Source organism: Bombina bombina, chromosome 6, assembly GCF_027579735.1.
Source record: "Bombina bombina isolate aBomBom1 chromosome 6, aBomBom1.pri, whole genome shotgun sequence".
NCBI classification, from domain to species: Eukaryota; Metazoa; Chordata; class Amphibia; order Anura; family Bombinatoridae; genus Bombina; species Bombina bombina.
In genome coordinates, this window is record NC_069504.1 from 42,202,970 (window position 1) to 42,223,094 (window position 20,125).

The 20,125-nt window shown below is 39.5% G+C and overlaps 1 protein-coding gene across 1 annotated transcript in view; it reads right to left on the bottom strand.

The window, feature by feature from the left end:
- The window catches only part of LOC128664316 (collagen alpha-1(VII) chain-like), a 913,939-nt gene that overhangs the window by 412,645 nt on the left and 481,169 nt on the right, over positions 1-20,125 (bottom strand). Inside the window, exons 75-77 of the mRNA XM_053719156.1 lie at positions 19,960-19,986; positions 14,112-14,147; positions 13,242-13,301 (exon numbers count right to left, since the gene is read on the bottom strand). Of these exons, the coding sequence (XP_053575131.1) occupies positions 13,242-13,301; positions 14,112-14,147; positions 19,960-19,986 (123 nt within the window). The remainder of the gene's footprint in view (positions 1-13,241; positions 13,302-14,111; positions 14,148-19,959; positions 19,987-20,125) is intronic.

Here is a 20,125-nt window from a genome sequence, read left to right on the forward strand (position 1 = left end):
CCCTAATACCTAGCCACAAATGTTCGGAGGTTTATGTGTTTGTGAAATAATAAAAGCAGCCAGCTGATGCTGCTTCTCTGCTGCCTGTTTGCGTCAATAGCAGGCGGATAAATTCCCTGGAAACCTTGTCTGGCCACCTATTGCTACATTGGGCCAATGGTAAAATAAGGGATTTTTTTTAGGTAGCACCTATAATTAAAAAAAATAAAATCAATAGACTATTAACAAACTTACTTTCGACTAGATTACGAGTTTTGTGCTAAACAAAAAAAATTGCGATATTTCACTCTCCATAGCGCTGCCATTACGGGTTACTAAAAAGCCTCCTTGTGCTGTGCGTTGTTGTGCGCTAAGCTCCATACCGCACAAAAGCCAAGGGCTGAGTTTACGTGCTCGTGCACGCTTTCCCCCATAGACATCAATGGGGGGAAAGTGTTAGAAAAAAATCTAACACCTGAAGTGCGGAATGGAGATCGCCGTAACGCAACCCCATTGATGTCTATGGGTAAAAGAAAGTTACATTTAAACCTAACACCCTAACATAAACCCCTAGTCTAAACACTAATAAAAGTGATTAACCCCTAATCCTCCGCTCACCGACATTGCCGAAACTAATAAAAGCTATTAACCGCTAATCCTCCGCTCCCCGACATTGCTGCCACTAAATAAAGTTATTAACCCATAATCCGCCTCCCTCGACATCACCGCCACTAAATAAAAGTTACTAACCCCTAATCCGCCGCTCCCCGACATCTTCAACACCTAAATAAAAGCTATTAACTAAACATCCACCACTGTCCAACACCACCAACACTAATAAAAGCTATTAGCCCCTAATCCTCCGCTCCCCGACACTTAAATAAACCTATTAACCCCTAAACTGCCGCCCCCCCTAAACCTAACATCTTTTACCTGTAAGAAAAATACAAATTCCTATTTAAGGGCTATTCTTAGTTTATTGTAGGTTAGGGGGTGTTTTTATTTTGGGAGGCTTTTTTATTTTTATAGAGCTATTAGATTAGGTGTAATTGTTTTTATTTTTTATAATTTTGTTTACTATTTTTTGTAATCTTACGGCTAGATTTAGAGTTCTGCGGCCAAAGGGGTGCGTTAGCTACACGTGTATTTTTTCCCCCGCACCTTTTAAATACCGCTGGTATTTAGAGTTCACAGAAGGGCTGCGTTAGGCTCATAAAAGGGAGCGTAGAGCATAATTTACCGCCACTGCAACTCTCAATACCAGCGGTGCTTACAGACGCGGCCAGCTTCAAAAACGTGCTCGTGCACGATTCCCCCATAGGAAACAATGGGGCCGTTTGAGCTGAAAAAAAACCTAACACCTGCAAAAAAGCAGTGTTCAGCTCCTAACGCAGCCCCATTGTTTCCTATGGGGAAACACTCCCTAAGTCTGCACCTAACACCCTAACATGTACCCCAAGTCTAAACAACCCTAACCTTACACTTATTAACCCCTAATCTGCCACCCACGCAATCGCTGACCCCTGCATATTATTATAAACCCCTAATCTGCCGCTCCGTACACCGCCACAACCTACGTTATCCCTATGAACCCCTAATCTGCTGCCCCTAACCCCCGCCAACCCCTATATTATATTTATTACCCCCTAATCTGCCCCCCCCCCAACGTCGCCGCTACCTACCTACAATTATTAACCCCTAATCTGCAGACCGGACCTCACCGCTACTCTAATAAATGTATTAACCCCTAAAGCTAAGTCTAACCATAACACCCCCCTAAGTTAAATATAATTTTTATCTAACGAAATAAAATAAATCTTATTAAATAAATTATTCCTATTTAAAGCTAAATACTTACCTGTAAAATAAACCCTAATATAGCTACAATATAAATAATAATTATATTGTAGCTATTTTAGGATTAATATTTATTTTACAGGCAACTTTGTATTTATTTTAACCAGGTACAATAGCTATTAAATAGTTAATAACTATTTAATAGCTACCTAGTTAAAATAATTACAAAATTACCTGTAAAATAAATCCTAACCTAAGTTACAATTAAACCTAACACTACACTATCAATAAATGAATTAAATACAAATACCTACAAATAAATTTCACTAACTAAAGTACAAAAAATAAAAAAAGAACTAAGTTACAAAAAATAAAAAAATAATTTACAAACATTATAAAAATATTACAACAATTTTAAGCTAATTACACCTACTCTAAGCCCCCTAATAAAATAACAAAGCCCCCCAAAATAAAAAAATGCCCTACCCTATTCTAAAATAAAAATTGAAAAGCTCTTTTACCTTACCAGCCCTTAAAAGGGCCTTTTGCGGGGCATGCCCCAAAGAATTCTGCTCTTTTGCCTGTAAAAAAAAACATACAATACCCCCCCAACATTACAACCCACCACCCACATACCCCTAATCTAACCCAAACCCCCTTAAATAAACCTAACACTAAGCCCCTGAAGATCTTCCTACCTTGAGTCGTCTTCATCCAATCCGGGCGATGTCTTCATCCAAGCGGGGGCTGAAGAGGTCCATCATCCGGCTGAAGTCTTCATCCAAGCGGTGGCTGAAGAGGTCCATCATCCGGCTGAAATCTTCTATCAAGCGGCATCTTCAATCTTTCTTTCTTCCGGCTCCATCTTCATCCCGCCGACGCGGAACATCCTTCCTCCACGACGAACTCCCGACGAATGAAGGTTCCTTTAAGGGACGTCATCCAAGATGGCGTCCCTCGAATTCCGATTGGCTGATAGGATTCTATCAGCAAATCGGAATTAAGGTAGGAAAATTCTGATTGGCTGATGGAATCAGCCAATCAGATTCAAGTTCGATCCGATTGGCTGATCCAATCAGCCAATCAGATTGAGCTCGCATTCTATTGGCTGTTCCGATCAGCCAATAGAATGCGAGCTCAATCTGATTGGCTGATCCAATCAGCCAATCGGATTGAACTTGAATCTGATTGGCTGATTCCATCAGCCAATCAGAATTTTCCTAACTTAATTCCGATTGGCTGATAGAATTCGAGGGACGTCATCTTGGATGACGTCCCTTAAAGGAACCTTCATTCGCCGGGAGTTCGTCGTGGAGGAAGGATGTTCCGCGTCGGCGGGATGAAGATGGAGCCGGAAGAAAGAAGATTGAAGATGCCGCTTGATAGAAGACTTCAGCCGGATGATGGACCTCTTCAGCCCCCGCTTGGATGAAGACATCGCCCGAATAGGAGGAAGACTTCAGACCCTCTTTTGGACGGATCGGTGATACCCGGCGTGGTGAAGATAAGGTAGGAAGATCTTCAGGGGCTTAGTGTTAGGTTTATTTAAGGGGGTTTGGGTTAGATTAGGGGTATGCGGGTGGTGGGTTGTAATGTTGGGGGGGGTATTGTATGTTTTTTTTTACAGGCAAAAGAGCAGAATTCTTTGGGGCATGCCCCGCAAAAACAGAATTTATGCTTACCTGATAAATTACTTTCTCCAACGGTGTGTCCGGTCCACGGCGTCATCCTTACTTGTGGGATATTCTCTTCCCCAACAGGAAATGGCAAAGAGTCCCAGCAAAGCTTGTCACATGATCCCTCCTAGGCTCCGCCCACCCCAGTCATTCGACCGACGGACAGGAGGAAATATATATAGGAGAAACCATATGATACCGTGGTGACTGTAGTTAGAGAAAATAATTCATCAGACCTGATTAAAAAACCAGGGCGGGCCGTGGACCGGACACACCCTTGGAGAAAGTAATTTATCAGGTAAGCATAAATTCTGTTTTCTCCAACATTGGTGTGTCCAGTCCACGGCGTCATCCTTACTTGTGGGAACCAATACCAAAGCTTTAGGACACGGATGAAGGGAGGGAGCAAATCAGGTCACCTAAATGGAAGGCACCACGGCTTGCAAAACCTTTCTCCCAAAAATAGCCTCCGAAGAAACAAAAGTATCAAATTTGTAAAATTTGGCAAAAGTGTGCAGTGAAGACCAAGTCGCTGTCTTACATATCTGGTCAACAGAAGCCTCGTTCTTGAAGGCCCATGTGGAAGCCACAGCCCTAGTGGAGTGAGCTGTGATTCTTTCAGGAGGCTGCCGTCCGGCAGTCTCATAAGCCAATCGGATAATGCTTTTAAGCCAAAAGGAAAGAGAGGTAGAAGTCGCTTTTTGACCTCTCCTTTTACCAGAATAAACAACAAACAAGGAAGATGTTAGTCTGAAATCTTTAGTAGCCTCTAAATAGAATTTTAGAGCATGGACTACGTCCAAATTGTGTAACAAACGTTCCTTCTTTGAAACTGGATTCGGACACAAAGAAGGTACAACTATCTCCTGGTTAATATTTTTGTTGGAAACAACCTTCGGAAGAAAACCAGGCTTAGTACGCAAAACCACCTTATCTGCATGGAACACCAGATAGGGCGGAGAACACTGCAGAGCAGATAACTCTGAAACTCTTCTAGCAGAAGAAATTGCAACCAAAAACAAAACTTTCCAAGATAATAACTTAATATCTACGGAATGTAAGGGTTCAAACGGAACCCCTTGAAGAACTGAAAGAACTAGATTTAGACTCCAGGGAGGAGTCAAAGGTCTGTAAACAGGCTTGATCCTAACCAGAGCCTGAACAAATGCTTGAACATCTGGCACAGCTGCCAGTCTTTTGTGAAGTAAAACAGATAAAGCAGAGATCTGTCCCTTTAGAGAACTTGCAGATAATCCTTTCTCCAAACCTTCTTGTAGAAAGGATAGAATCTTAGGAATTTTTATCTTGTTCCATGGGAATCCTTTAGATTCACACCAACAGATATATTTTTTCCATATTTTATGGTAAATTTTTCTAGTTACAGGCTTTCTAGCCTGAATCAGAGTATCTATTACAGAATCTGAAAACCCACGCTTTGATAAAATCAAGCGTTCAATCTCCAAGCCGTCAGTTGGAGGGAAACCAGATTCGGATGTTCCCTGAACAAGAAGGTCCTGTCTCAAAGGTAGCTTCCATGGTGGAGCTGATGACATATTCACCAGGTCTGCATACCAAGTCCTGCGTGGCCACGCAGGAGCTATCAAGATCACCGAGGCCCTCTCCTGATTGATCCTGGCTACCAGCCTGGGGATGAGAGGAAACGGTGGGAATACATAAGCTAGGTTGAAGGTCCAAGGTGCTACTAGTGCATCTACCAGGGTCGCCTTGGGATCCCTGGATCTGGACCCGTAGCAAGGAACCTTGAAGTTCTGACGAGACGCCATCAGATCCATGTCTGGAATGCCCCATAATTGAGTTATTTGGGCAAAGATTTCCGGATGGAGTTCCCACTCCCCCGGATGGAATGTCTGACGACTCAGAAAATCTGCTTCCCAATTTTCCACTCCTGGGATGTGGATCGCAGACAAGTGGCAGGAGTGATCCTCCGCCCATTGAATTATCTTGGTCACTTCTTTCATCTCCAGGGAAGTCCTTGTTCCCCCCTGATGATTGATATATGCAACGGTCGTCATGTTTTCTGACTGAAACCTTATGAATTTGGCCTTTGCTAGTTGAGGCCAAGCTCTGAGAGCATTGAATATCGCTCTCAGTTCCAGAATGTTTATCGGGAGAAGAGACTCTTCCCGAGACCATAGACCCTGAGCTTTCAGGGATTCCCAGACCGCGCCCCAGCCCACTAGGCTGGCGTTGGTCGTGACAATGACCCACTCTGGTCTGCGGAAGCTCATTCCCTGTGACAGATTGTCCAGGGTCAGCCACCAACGGAGTGAATCTCTGGTCTTTTGATCTACTTGAATCGTCGGAGACAAGTCTGTATAATCCCCATTCCACTGTCTGAGCATGCACAGTTGTAATGGTCTTAGATGAATTTGTGCAAAAGGAACTATGTCCATTGTTGCAACCATCAATCCTATTACTTCCATGCACTGCGCTATGGAAGGATGAGGAACAGAATGAAGTACTTGACAAGAGCTTAGAAGTTTTGATTTTCTGACCTCTGTCAGAAAAATCCTCATTTCTAAGGAATCTATTATTGTTCCCAAGAAGGGAACTCTTGTTGACGGGGACAGAGAACTTTTTTCTTTGTTCACCTTCCATCCGTGAGATCTGAGAAAGGTTAGGACGATGTCCGTATGAGCCTTTGCTTTTGACAGGGACGACGCTTGAATCAGGATGTCGTCCAAGTAAGGTACTACTGCAATGCCCCTTGGTCTTAGAACCGCTAGAAGGGACCCTAGTACCTTTGTGAAAATCCTTCGAGTAGTGGCTAATCCAAATGGAAGTGCCACAAACTGGTAATGCTTGTCCAGAAAAGCGAACCTTAGGAACTGATGATGTTCCTTGTGGATAGGAATATGTAGGTACGCATCCTTTAAATCCACGGTAGTCATAAATTGATTTTCCTGGATAGTAGGTAGGATCATTCGAATAGTTTCCATTTTGAACGATGGTACCCTGAGAAATTTGTTTAGGATCTTTAGATCCAAAATTGGTCTGAATGTTCCCTGTTTTTTGGGAACTATGAACAGATTGGAATAAAATCCCATTCCTTGTTCTCTTATTGGAACTGGATGTATCACTCCCATCTTTAACAGGTCTTCTACACAATGTAAGAATGCCTGTCTCTTTATTTGGTTTGAAGATAATTGAGACCTGTGGAACCTTCCCCTTGGGGGTAGTTCCTTGAATTCCAGGAGATAACCTTGAGAAACTATTTCTAGCGCCCAAGGATCCTGAACATCTCTTGCCCAAGCCTGAGCAAAGAGAGAAAGTCTGCCCCCCACTAGATCCGGTCCCGGATCGGGAGCTATCCCTTCATGCTGTTTTGGTAGCAGTGGTAGGCTTCTTGGCCTGCTTACCCTTGTTCCAGCCTTGCATTGGTTTCCAGGCTGGTTTGGGTTGTGAAGTATTACCCTCTTACTTAGAGGATACAGAATTAGAGACTGGTCCGTTTCTGCGAAAGGGACGAAAATTAGGCTTATTATTAGCCTTAAAAGACCTATCCTGTGGGAGGGCGTGGCCCTTTCCCCCAGTGATGTCTGAAATAATCTCTTTCAAATCAGGTCCAAATAATGTTTTACCTTTGAAAGGAATGTTAAGCAATTTTGTCTTGGAAGACACATCCGCTGACCAAGACTTTAGCCAAAGCACTCTGCGCGCCACGACAGCAAACCCTGAATTTTTCGCCGCTAATCTAGCTAATTGCAATGCGGCATCTAAAACAAAAGAGTTAGCCAATTTAAGTGCTTGAACTCTGTCCATAACCTCTTCATACGAAGATTCTTTACTGAGCGATTTTTCTAGTTCCTCAAACCAGAAACATGCTGCCGTAGTGACAGGAACAATGCATGAAATTGGTTGTAGAAGGTAACCTTGCTGTACAAAAATCTTTTTAAGCAAACCCTCTAATTTCTTATCCATAGGATCTTTGAAAGCACAACTATCTTCGATAGGAATAGTAGTGCGTTTGTTTAGAGTAGAAAACGCCCCCTCGACCTTGGGGACTGTCTGCCATAAGTCCTTTCTGGGGTCGACTATAGGAAATAATTTCTTAAATATAGGGGGGGAGACAAAAGGTATGCCGGGCCTTTCCCACTCTTTATTTACTATGTCCGCCACCCGCTTGGGTATAGGAAAAGCGTCGGGGGCACCGGAACCTCTAGGAACTTGTCCATCTTACATAATTTCTCTGGAATGACCAAATTGTCACAATCATCCAGAGTAGATAACACCTCCTTAAGCAGTGCGCGGAGATGTTCTAATTTAAATTTAAATGTCACAACATCAGGTTCAGCTTGATGAGAAATTTTTCCTGAATCTGAGATTTCTCCATCAGACAAAACCTCCCTCATGGCCCCTTGAGATAAGTGTGAGGGTATGTCAGAACAGTTATCATCAGCGTCCTCTTGCTCTTCAGTGTTTAAAACAGAGCAATCGCGCTTTCTCTGATAAGTAGGCATTTTGGATAAAAGATTTGCTATGGAGTTATCCATTACAGCCGTTAATTGTTGCATGGTAATAAGTATTGGCGCACTAGATGTACTAGGGGCCTCCTGTGTGGGTATAACTGGTGTAGACACAGTAGGGGATGATGTAGTATCATGTTTACTCCCCTCATTTGAGGAATCATCTTGGGCAATATCATTATCTGTTGCATTACTGTCCTTACTTTGTTTGGACACTATGGCACAATTATCACATAAATTTAAATGGGGAGACACATTGGCTTTCATACATATAGAACATAGCTTATCTGATGGTACAGACATGTTAAACAGGCTTAAACTTGTCAACAAAGCACAAAAAACGTTTTAAAATAAAACCGTTACTGTCACTTTAAATTTCAAACTGAAAACACTTTATTACTGAATATGTGAAAAAGTATGAAGGAATTGTTCAAAATTCACCAAAATTTCACCAAAAAGCATTAAAAGTATTGCACACCAAATTTCAGAGCTTTAACCCTTAAATTAACGGAACCGGAGCCGTTTTTACATTTAACCCCTATACAGTCCCAGAATGAGGCTCTGTCTATAACTAGAAAGGCCCCCATCTGAAAAAGGTGTCCAACACAGTGCCTGCCGTTTTTCTAAACGTTCCCCAAGATTATAATACCAATAATTAGTTAGAATCTGCATAATATGCCTAGTAAAGCAATTGTTTTAGCCCAGAAAAATGTCTACCAGTTTTTAAGCCCTTTTTGAAGCCCTTTATTCTTTTATGTTTAACTAAGAAAATGGCTTACCGGTCCCCATGAGGGGAAATGACAGCCTTCCAGCATTACATGGTCTTGTTAGAAATATGGCTAGTCATACCTTAAGCAGAAAAGACTGCTAACTGTTTCCCCCAACTGAAGTTACTTCATCTCAACAGTCCTGTGTGGAAACAGCAATCGATTTTAGTTACTGTCTGCTAAAATCATCTTCCTCTTACAAACAGAAATCTTCATCCTTTTCTGTTTCAGAGTAAATAGTACATACCAGCACTATTTTAAAATAACAAACACTTGATAGAAGAATAAAACTACATTTAAACACCAAAAAACTCTTAACCATCTCCGTGGAGATGTTGCCTGTGCAACGGCAAAGAGAATGACTGGGGTGGGCGGAGCCTAGGAGGGATCATGTGACCAGCTTTGCTGGGACTCTTTGCCATTTCCTGTTGGGGAAGAGAATATCCCACAAGTAAGGATGACGCCGTGGACCAGACACACCAATGTTGGAGAAAGGCGCTTTTAAGGGCTGGTAAGGTAAAAGAGCTTTTCAATTTTTATTTTAGAATAGGGTAGGGCATTTTTTTTCATTTTGGGGGGCTTTGTTATTTTATTAGGAGCTTAGAGTAGGTGTAATTAGCTTAAAATTGTTGTAATATTTTTATAATGTTTGTAAATTATTTTTTATTTTTTGTAACTTAGTTCTTTTTTTATTTTTTGTACTTTAGTTAGTGTATTTATTTGTATTTATTTGTAGGTATTTGTATTTAATTTATTTAATGATAGTGTAGTGTTAGGTTTAATTGTAACTTAGGTTAGGATTTATTTTACAGGTAATTTTGTAATTATTTTAACTAGATAGCTATTAAATAGTTATTAACTATTTAATAGCTATTGTACCTGGTTAAAATCAATACAAAGTTGCCTGTAAAATAAATATTAATCCTAAAATAGCTACAATATAATTATTATTTATATTGTAGCTATATTAGGGTTTATTTTACAGGTAAGTATTTAGCTTTAAATAGGAATAATTTATTTAATAAGATTTATTTTATTTCGTTAGATAAAAATTATATTTAACTTAGGGGGGTGTTAGGGTTAGGGTTAGACTTAGCTTTAGAGGTTAATACATTTATTAGAGTAGCGGTGAGGTCCGGTCTGCAGATTAGGGGTTAATAATTGTAGGCAAGGTATCGGCGACGTTGGGGGGGGCAGATTAGGGGTTAATAAATATTATGTAGGTGTCAGCGGTGTTAGGGGCAGCAGATTAGGGGTACATAGGGATAATGTAGGTTGCGGCGGTGTGCGGTCGGCAGATTAGGGGTTAAAAAAATTTAATAGAGTGGCGGCAATGTGGGGGGCCTCGGTTTAGGGGTACATAGGTAGTTTATGGGTGTTAGTGTACTTTAGAGCACAGTAGTTAGGAGCTTTATGAACCGGCGTTAGCCCAGAAAGCTCTTAACTCCTGGCTTTTCTCTGCGGCTGGAGTCTTGTCGTTAGATTTCTAACGCTAACTTCAGCCAAGACTCTAAATACCGGCGTTAGAAAGATCCCATTGAAAAGATAGTATACGCAATTGGCGTAGGGGGATCTGCGGTATGGAAAAGTCACGGCTGGAAAGTGAGCGTTAGACCCTTTCCTGACTGACTCTAAATACCAGCGGGTGGTAAAAACCAGCATTAGGACCCCCTAACGCTGGTTTTGACGGCTAACGCAGAACTCTAAATCTAGGCGTATGTGTTTTTTAGTTTTCATAATTTAGTGTTTATTATTTTTTGTAATTTTAGATTTTTTTTATTTTTTAGTATAGTTTTTTTTAAAATTTGTAATTTAGATTTTTTAATTTTGTAGTTTATTTTATTTTATTAGAATAGTAATGTTAGGTTAATTTATAGTTTAATGTTAGGTTAATTTATAGTTTAATGTTAGGTTAATTTATAGTTTAATGTTAGGTTTATTTTTATTCCACAGGTAAGTTTTTATTTATTTTAAGATGGTTATATTGTAATTTTAGTTAGAGGGGTGTTAGGTTTAGGGGTTAATAATTTAATTTAGTGTTTTGCGATGTGGGGGTCTGGCAGTTTAGGGGTTAATAGGTTTAGTTTAGTAGTTACGGTGTGAGGGGCTGGCGGTTTAGGGGTTAATAGGTTTATTTAGTGTCGGCGATGTCGGGGGCCGGAGGTTTAGGGGTTAATATATTTAAAAAGTGATGGTGTTGTCGGTGAGCGGCAGATTAGGGGTTAATAACTTTATTTAATAGTCGCAATGTGGGTGGCAGATAAGGGGTTAATAAGGGTAATATAGTGTTTGCCATGCGGGGGTGGCAGTTTAGGGGTTAATAGGTAGTTTATGGGTGTTCGTGTACTTTGTAGCATTTTAGTTATGGTGTTTGTGAAACATTTTTGTTACACAAAATCCATAACTACTGCTCTCAGATGGCGGTATGGATAGTGTCAGTAAAGGCTGTAATGCAAGCGTTTTAGCCGGACTGCACAACCGGTAATACCAGCGCTATGGAAATCCCACACTCAAACGTCCATTTTTTTGAGTGCGGAATGGACGTTGCGTTACAGGCTAAAATGCCTGCAGTATAGCTATACCACCGCAACTATATATATATATATACTGCATATATATATATATATATATATATATATAGTGGATATAAAAAGTCTACACACCCCTGTTAAAATGGCAGGTTTCTGTGATGTAAAAAAATAGACAAAGAAATAATTTCAGAACTTTTTCCACCTTTAATGTGACCTATAAACTATGTAACTCAACTGAAAAACAAACTGAAATCTTTTAGGTGAAGGGAAGTAAAAATAATAAAAATAAAATAATATGGTTGCATAAGTGTGCACTTATACTAACACTTATACTAATACTTTGTTGAAGCAACTTTTGATTTTATTACAGCACTCAGTCTTTTGGGGTATGAGTCTATCAGCATGGCACATCTTGACTTGGCAATATTTGCCCACTCTTCTTTGCAAAAACACTCCAAATCTGTCAGATTGCGAGGGCATCTCCTGTGCACAGCCCTCTTCAGATCACCCCACAGATTTTCGATTGGATTCAGGTCTGGGCTCTGGCTGGGCCATTCCAAAACTTTAATCTTCTTCTAGTAAATCCATTCCTTTATTGATTTGGATGTATGCTTTGGGTCGTTGCTATGCTGAAAGATGAAGGTACTCTTCATGTTCAGCTTTCTAGCAGAAGCCAGGAAGGTTTTGTGCCAATATTGTCTGGTATTTGGAACTGTTCATATTTCCCTCTAGCTTAACTAAGGCCCAAGTTCCAGCTGAAGAAAACAGCCCCAAAGCATGATGTTGCCACCACTATGCTTCACTGTGGGTATGGTGTTCTTTTGGTGATATGCAGTTTTGTTTTTGCGCCAAACATATCTTTTGGAATTATTGCCAAAAAGTTCAACCTTGGTTTCATCAGACCATAACACCTTTTCTCACATGCTTTTGGGAGACTTCAGATGTGTTTTTGCTAAATTTAGCTGGGATTGGATGTTTTTCTTCGTAAGAAAAGGCTTCAGTCTTGCCGCCTACCCCAAAGCCCAAACATATGAAGAATACGGGAGATTGTTGTCACATGTACCACACAGCCAGTGCTTTCCTATAGCTCCTTTAATGTTGCTGTAGACCTCTTGGTAGCCTCCCAGACCAGTTTTCTTTTCTTCTTTTCATCAATTTTGGAGGGACATCCAGTTCTTGGTAATGTCATTGTTGTGCCATATGTTCTCCACTTGATGATAACTGTCTTCACTGTGTTCCATGGTATATCTAATGCCTTGGAAATGATTTTGTACCCTTCTCCTGACTGATACCTTTTAACAGTGAGATCCCTCTGATGCTTTAGAAGCTCTCTGCGGACCATGACTTTTGTGTAGGACGCGACTAAGAAAATGTCAGGAAAGACCAACTAGAACAGCTGAACTTTATTTGGGGTTAATCAGAGGCACTTTAAATGATGTCAGGTGTGTACTGACTCTTATTTAACATGATTTTGAATGTGATTGCTTAATTCTGAACACAGCTACATCCCCAGTTATAAGAGGGTGTGCACACTTATGCAACCACATTATTTTAGTTTTTTTTGTTCTCTTCCCTCCACCTTAAAGATTTCAGTTTTTTTTTTCAATTGAGTTGTACAATTTATAGGTCACATTAAAGGTGGAAAAAGTTCTGAAATTATTTATCTTTGTCTAATTTTTTTACATCACAGAAACCTGACATTTTAACAGGGGTGTGTAGACTTTTTATATCCAGGCCATTCCAGTATAATGGCCATTTTTTCAGCGTTAAAAGACGTACCGCAAAACTCGTAATCTAGCCGTTTGTTTCCTGGTATGATTTTTTCGAGAGCATATGTAGATATGCTCAGGAGAGTGCAAATAAAGAAGAAAAAAAATGTTGTCAAAGAAAATTGAGAATGGAAGTAAATATGAAAAGTTTTCCCAGTTTTTTTTTTAATTGCATGCTCTTTCTGACCCCTGGAAGTTTAATTTTGACTTTCATGTCCCTTTAATAATGTCTTACCTTATATCCAGGTGGCCCTGCCTGTCCCACTGGCCCTCTATGTCCAACTCCAGGCTCCCCCTAACAGAAAAAGAAACAAAACAAATTTACAGCATTTATAACATTTTGTCCAGGCTGGCTTCATATTATTTTCTTAATATTGTTAGTGGAACTTTTTATTTGGGGAATGTGAAAAATATATTAATATACACAGATACTTCTAAAACAGAAGCATGCAATATTATCATTATGAAATTGTAAGGTGCTATAGGCTTTGGGTGGTGATTATGAGAAATAATGAGCAGTGCAATTGGTTTATATTCCCTGATTGCTGTCTCTATAACAGCTCTGATGAAATAACAGAAAGTGATTATTTTACTCATATGTGATCAGAAATCCAGAGATATTGGTATCTAATGGCAATTTAACGCTCATATTCAACTAGCCCATCAACAGAGGGCGCTGGTGCCAAAAAATGTTAGCTCACCCTCCTCCAGAAGGTAACTGAGTAATAATATACTGCTTCTCTGTATGATGACTTACATACATACACTGATAATAAACATGATGCACTGTATAGACTGGTTTGCTATAGGCCTCCAACTCGTGGGCTCCTGGTTGCCCTGCACCTACTGCACCAATGGTAATCCCATCCCTGACTAGACAACAAATGTGTGGCTTTTATTATAATTAATTCTTTTTAGAGTGACAACATATTCTACACCTCTTAGTGCATGATGCTTACATGCTAAAGGGAGCACAACGAGAACTAACAAGAACATGAGAGGGGTATTAAGTGAGAACATGGACAGAGAGGTTAGGGTAGGTAGGTAGTGTTCTAGGGAATGGATTACACTCTTAAAGCTGCCCCATAACAAGTGTCATTTTTACCTTCTGTCCCTTTTCTCCAATTTCACCCTTTTCACCCTGGAAAAAAGGAGGAGATATTACAAGATTGCAAACACTTGCAGAGAGATGTAAATTCCCAGGTGTGAAACTACATTAATAACCACTAGACACACATAAGTATATAAAATGTCATCAGTAGGACATGTAAATGTCTTGAAAGGATTAAAAGACCAGAAAACCTTAAAAAATTCCATTGTTGGAAAGATCAAGTAAAAATAAGTATTTGCACCAAAAATCATCCTAAATAGAATATCATAAACACACTGTATATTGTTACACTCACCCAGATCTTTCATTTATTTGTATTAGTTAGACCTGACATAAACAGCACAAGAAATGTATATTAGAAGATGCCAGCTAATCCCTCTAAGAACAAAAACCACTTCATTTAATGGTGGGACCCCAACCTCTTTAACATGAGAGGTCTTGAGATATATTTATTTGACACCAGGTTAAAATAAGGTCCACTTTACATTCCACAGAACTCCCAAAATAGGACTCCACCCCCTGATTTTGTTATGCATGCTTATGGTTCTATCATGTCATCACCACTGCCATAGTGATCACTTAATAGTCATCTGAGCAGGTGGCTCTTCATTTAAAACCACAGCCTCCCCTCTTCTAAAAGAGTTGATACATCTAATCTAAATAAAGCAAAGGGGGAATAGGGGCTGTGTAACAACCCACCTACCCCCCCATAAAGAATCTTGCTGGTATCCAGTGGGGTAGATGATTAACATTTCTCACAGTGATCAACTAGGGGGAACAAGTGACCTCCTTTCAAAGCTTCTCCCCTTTCAAATGAGGCATTACTTCTCCCTCCAGTTCTAATAGAGGAAACGATGAATTCTCTTTTAGAGCCTTCTCACCATCAACCAGAATTACTATGGTGAGGATCACCTGCATCCTAGTAGGACATGCAACCTCTCATTTGAAATGGCAGACTCTCCTCAAATGAAGGGCTGCATGTTCCTTGCAGTGGAGATATGGGGGCCTATTTATGAAAGGCCTGTTGGACAAGATCAGACATTGCGGATCATGTCCGACAGACCTCGCTGAATGCAGAGAGCAATACGCTCTCCGCATTCAGCATTGCACCAGCAGCTCTTGTAAACTGCTGGTGCAACACTGCCCCCTGCAGATTCGCGGCCAATCGGCTGCTAGCAGGGGGTGTCAATCAACCTGATCGTATTCAATTGGGTTGAATTGTAACAATGTCTGTCTGCATCCTCAGAGCAGGCAGACAGGTTATGTAGCAGCGGTGTTTAGACCGGTGCTTCATAACTGGTGTTTCTGGCGAGTCTGAAGGTTACTGTAAGATATATTTGCCTTTGGGAAGGTCAGATTAGCAAAGGATAGGGTTAAAGTGAGGTGGAGTTAAGGTTAAAGTTCACTAGTTAGGTTTAATGATCTAAACATCTGGGGCGAGATCACATATGCGGCGCAGGCTTCAGGGTAACTGCTGAAACCCACGTAGCCCATAATTTCCCCTCAACATATTTTGGATAAGAACATAAGCAAAACAAAATTACATGCTAAGAAGATTAATTACTAAGACAAGCAAAATATACTACTATATTTACATATGTTCCTTACGATCCAAACAATAAGCCTTCCTACAAGTAACTACAACTACACACACAGTGTGAAGTAAATTTATTTCTGATATCATCAGTTAATGCTTGAGACCATCAAAGTTGCGAGTTACTAAATAACAGCAACATTATCACAACTAAGTTAAATATCATTCCAGCACACTTAAAGCACAATTTATATATGTGTTTCATTTTTGTGTTTTGTTTTTGAGACGCATAGTATCACTTTTTTGAGGTAAACATATTTTCAAAGACAATTAAGTACTATATTTTCAGCATAAACCCAAGAGACAGACTTAATACAAATGAAATAATTTAGGCTGCTGAAAAATAATTACTGATATCTAGAAGTAGTACAAAAGTAAACTCCTATTGATCTCAATGCATCCTATTTATTGAGTACAATCCAGTGGGGATCACCTTCTGAATATCACACAAGCACACAAGTGTCAAGGTGAAGAAAGTCCTATTGGGGTTATTCTATAATAAGGAATTAAAGGGTGGTGGTTTAAACAAGCCAGGAATAAGGCTAAGTGAATCAAACAACAACACCTTAAAATTATAACCAGAAGGTAACCTCATATCTCTTATCTCTCACACTATCAAAAGAATTACTGCAATAATACACATTAAGGAGATGTGTTTTAAATCAAGTGAGGGCAGCAGATCAGTTAATAGAGAAGCTGTCTTTTTAAATAAATACATAATAAAAGTTAGATTTTATTATTTTTCTTTTCTACTTTATGTATCAAAGTCTAAGTGATAATCACAAAAAGTGCATAGAAGCATGCTTTTCTGACCCAGTTCACAGACCAGTGTTCTGTGTCTACCTAAGATTGCCTAATAAATGTATTTACCCCTAATCCGCCATTCACCCACATTGCGATCTACCTAATAAATATAATAACCGCTAATCCGCCATTAACCCACATCACAATAAACCTAATAAATGTATTAACCCCTAATCCGCCATTAACCCACATTGCAATAAACCTAATAAATGTATTAACCCCTAATCCGCCATTAACCCACATCACAATAAACCTAATAAATGTATTAACCCCTAATCCCCCATTAACCCACATCGCAATAAACCTAATAAATGTATTAACCCCTAATCCCCCATTAACCCACATCGCAATAAACCTAATAAATGTATTAACCCCTAATCCGCCATTAACCCACATCGCAATAAACCTAATAAATGTATTAACCCCTAATCCGCCATTCACCCACAACACAATAAACCTAATAAAACTATTAACCCCTAATCTGCCAAACCCACACCACACAATGATCCTAACAAATCTATTAACCCCTAATCTGTCAAACCCCCACAACGCAAATTACTAATTAAATTACTAAGCCCCCTAACCTAACACCCCCTAAATTAACTTAAATTACCTAAAATAAAAAATACTAAATTACAATTTAAATAAAAAAGATAACATTACTTAAAAATAAAAAAAATAAAATTAAATTAATCTAAGATTACAAAAAATTAAAAAGTCTAACATTACATAAAATAATAAACCAAATTATCAAAAATAAAAAAATTAAACCTAATCCCTATGAAAATAAAAAGTCCCCCTAAAATAAAACACACCCTAATCTAATACTAAACTACCAATAACCCTTAAAAGGGCCTTTTGTAGGGCATTTCCCTAAATTAAACAGCTCTTTTACCTTAAAAAATACTAATTCCCCCCTCTAACAGTAAAACCCCCCACCCACTAAACCCCCCAAAATAAAAAAAAACTAACACTAAAAAATCTAAAGGGGCATTTGTATGGGCACTGCCCTTAAAAAGGTATTCAGCTATTTTACTGCCCTTAAAAGGGCATTCAGCTCTTTTAACAGTGCCCAATTAATTCCTAATCTAAAAAAAACAAACCCCCCAAAAAAAAACAAAAAAACTCTAACCCCCAAACACCGTTTCTGAAGTCCGGCGTAGAAGTTCCTGTTTCAGTCGGTGGTCTTCTTCCAAGTGACAGACATCTTCTTCCAAGCGGGAACCTCTTCCTTCTTCATCCAAGACCAAGCCGGCGCGGAGCGGAGATGATCGCGGAGCAGGACTGGAGAGTGGAGGATCCTCTTCGTACGATCACTGGTGTACACTGAATAGTGAATTCAAGGTACGTGTTTAATAATAGCATCCTTTGCATTCCTATTGGCTGATTTGATTCTACAAATTCAAATCAGCCAATAGGATGAGAGCTACTGAAATCCTATTGGCTGTTCAAATCGTATGAAGAGGATTCTCCATGGCTCCACGGTCGCAGGTCCTGCTCCGTGCTCTCAGCTCCACGCCGGCTTGGTCCTGGATGAAGAAGGAAGTGGTTCCCGATTGGAAGAAGATGTCGGCCGCTTGGAAGAAGACTTCACAGCCTGGAACAGGACCTTCTCCGCCGGACCTATTTGCGGTTAGACTTAGGGTTTTATTTATTAATGTGCGAGCAGACATGATACGATATTGCGGATCATGTCTGCTGCACATCGATAAATGCTGACAGCATACGCTCTCTGCATTTATCATTGCACCAGCAGTTCTTGTGAACTGCTGGTGCAATGCCGCCCCCTGCAGATTCGCGGCCAATCAGCTGCTAGCAGGGGGGATTTCTGGCTGCTTCATAACGTCTGTTATTAGGTATTTATTGGGCACTCTTAAAAGAGCTGAATGCCCTTTTAAGGGCAGTAAAAGAGCTGAATGACTTTTTAAGGGCAATGCCTATACAAATGCCCCTTTAGGGGCAATGGATAGTTTAGGATTTTTTAGTGTTAGGTTTTTTATTTTTGGGGGGTTTGGTGAGTGGGTTTTTTTTTAAGGAAAAATTGCTGTTTAATTTAGGGCAATGCCCTACAAAAGGCCATTTTAAGGGCTGTTGGTAGTTTAGTATTAGATTAGGGGGTGGTTTTATTTCAGGGGGGCTTTTTTATTTTTATACGGATTAGGTTTAATTTTTTTATTTTTGATACTTTGGTTTATTATTTTATGTAATGTTAGACTTTTTTATTTTTTGTAATCTTAGATTAATTTAATTTTAGGTTTTTTTATTTTTAAGTTATGTTTGCTTTTTATTTTAATTGTAACAGTATTTTTTAATACAGGTAATTTGGCTTAATTTAGGGGGTGTTAGGTTAGGGGGTTTAGTAATTTAATTAGTTATTTGCATTGTGGAGGTTTGGCGGATTAGGGGTTAATAGATTTATTAGGATTATTGCGCTGTGTGGGTTTGGCGGATTAGGTGTTAATAGTTTTATTAGGTTTATTGTGGTGTGGGTTAATGACAGATTAGGGGTTAATAGTTTTATTAGGTTTATTGTGCTGTGGGTTAATGGCGGATTAGGGGTTAATAGTTTTATTATGTTTATTGCATTGTGGGTTAATGGCAGATTAGGGGTTAATACATTTATTAGGATTATTGCGATGTGGGTTAATGGCGGATTAGGGGTTAATACATTTATTACGTTAATTGCGATGTGGGTTAATGGCGGATTAGGGGTTAATACATTTATTACGTTAATTGCGATGTGGGTTAATGGCGGATTAGGGGTTAATATACTGCGTTAGGTGTTTGTTAATATTTTCAGGCAGTTACGGGAGTTACGGTACTTTCATACTCAGCGCAAGGCTTGCTGTGCCTTACTATGTGTGGCAAGGTGAAAATGGAGCAAAATGTCTAAATTTTTGCGTAAGTCCTTGCACTGAATATGTGATACCGATTTGCGACGCGGTTCTGTGTTAGCTCATGGGAGTAAAAATTGCGTGCGTCGGGTGAAATATATGCGCCGCATTTAAAACCACGTAATAATTGTCGTCGCCGGCTTTTGTGGGCGACGCCGCATATGTAATCTTGCCCCTGGTGACTAATTGTTATAAGTTGCAGTTCTATAGTTACTGGGGTCAGAAACAACTGAGAGACCCCATATAGAACATCACTAAATAAAGCAGAATGAGTATGAAGCAGTCAATAAATTGGTATCACTATAACAGATCTGTAGCTTTGCTGCTGTGTTTATGTTGCTGCTAAATAGGTGCTTCAGCATAGCACATGCACACACACCTATGCAACAGCTTTGTGGGACGTGCAGAATTCTACGTCTAATTTAAAATGTCATCAGTCATCATTACTGGTCCTGTTACAATTAAACATTAGAAAAAAAAATGCAGATGTTCTGTTTTCATTACGGCACTATATGATCTATGGCTCTACTACAACTAAAAGGTAAATTACCTTCCGACCTTGATCTCCCGGCTCACCCTGAAATAAAAAAAACACTAACATTAAAAGCTTATTGGTACAATGACAGCTAAAGCATAATTCAATTCTTAAAGGGACATTCTAAAAATGTCATTCTCTAATTCGTTAAAGCATTTCATTTTTGCACTACTGATTCTGA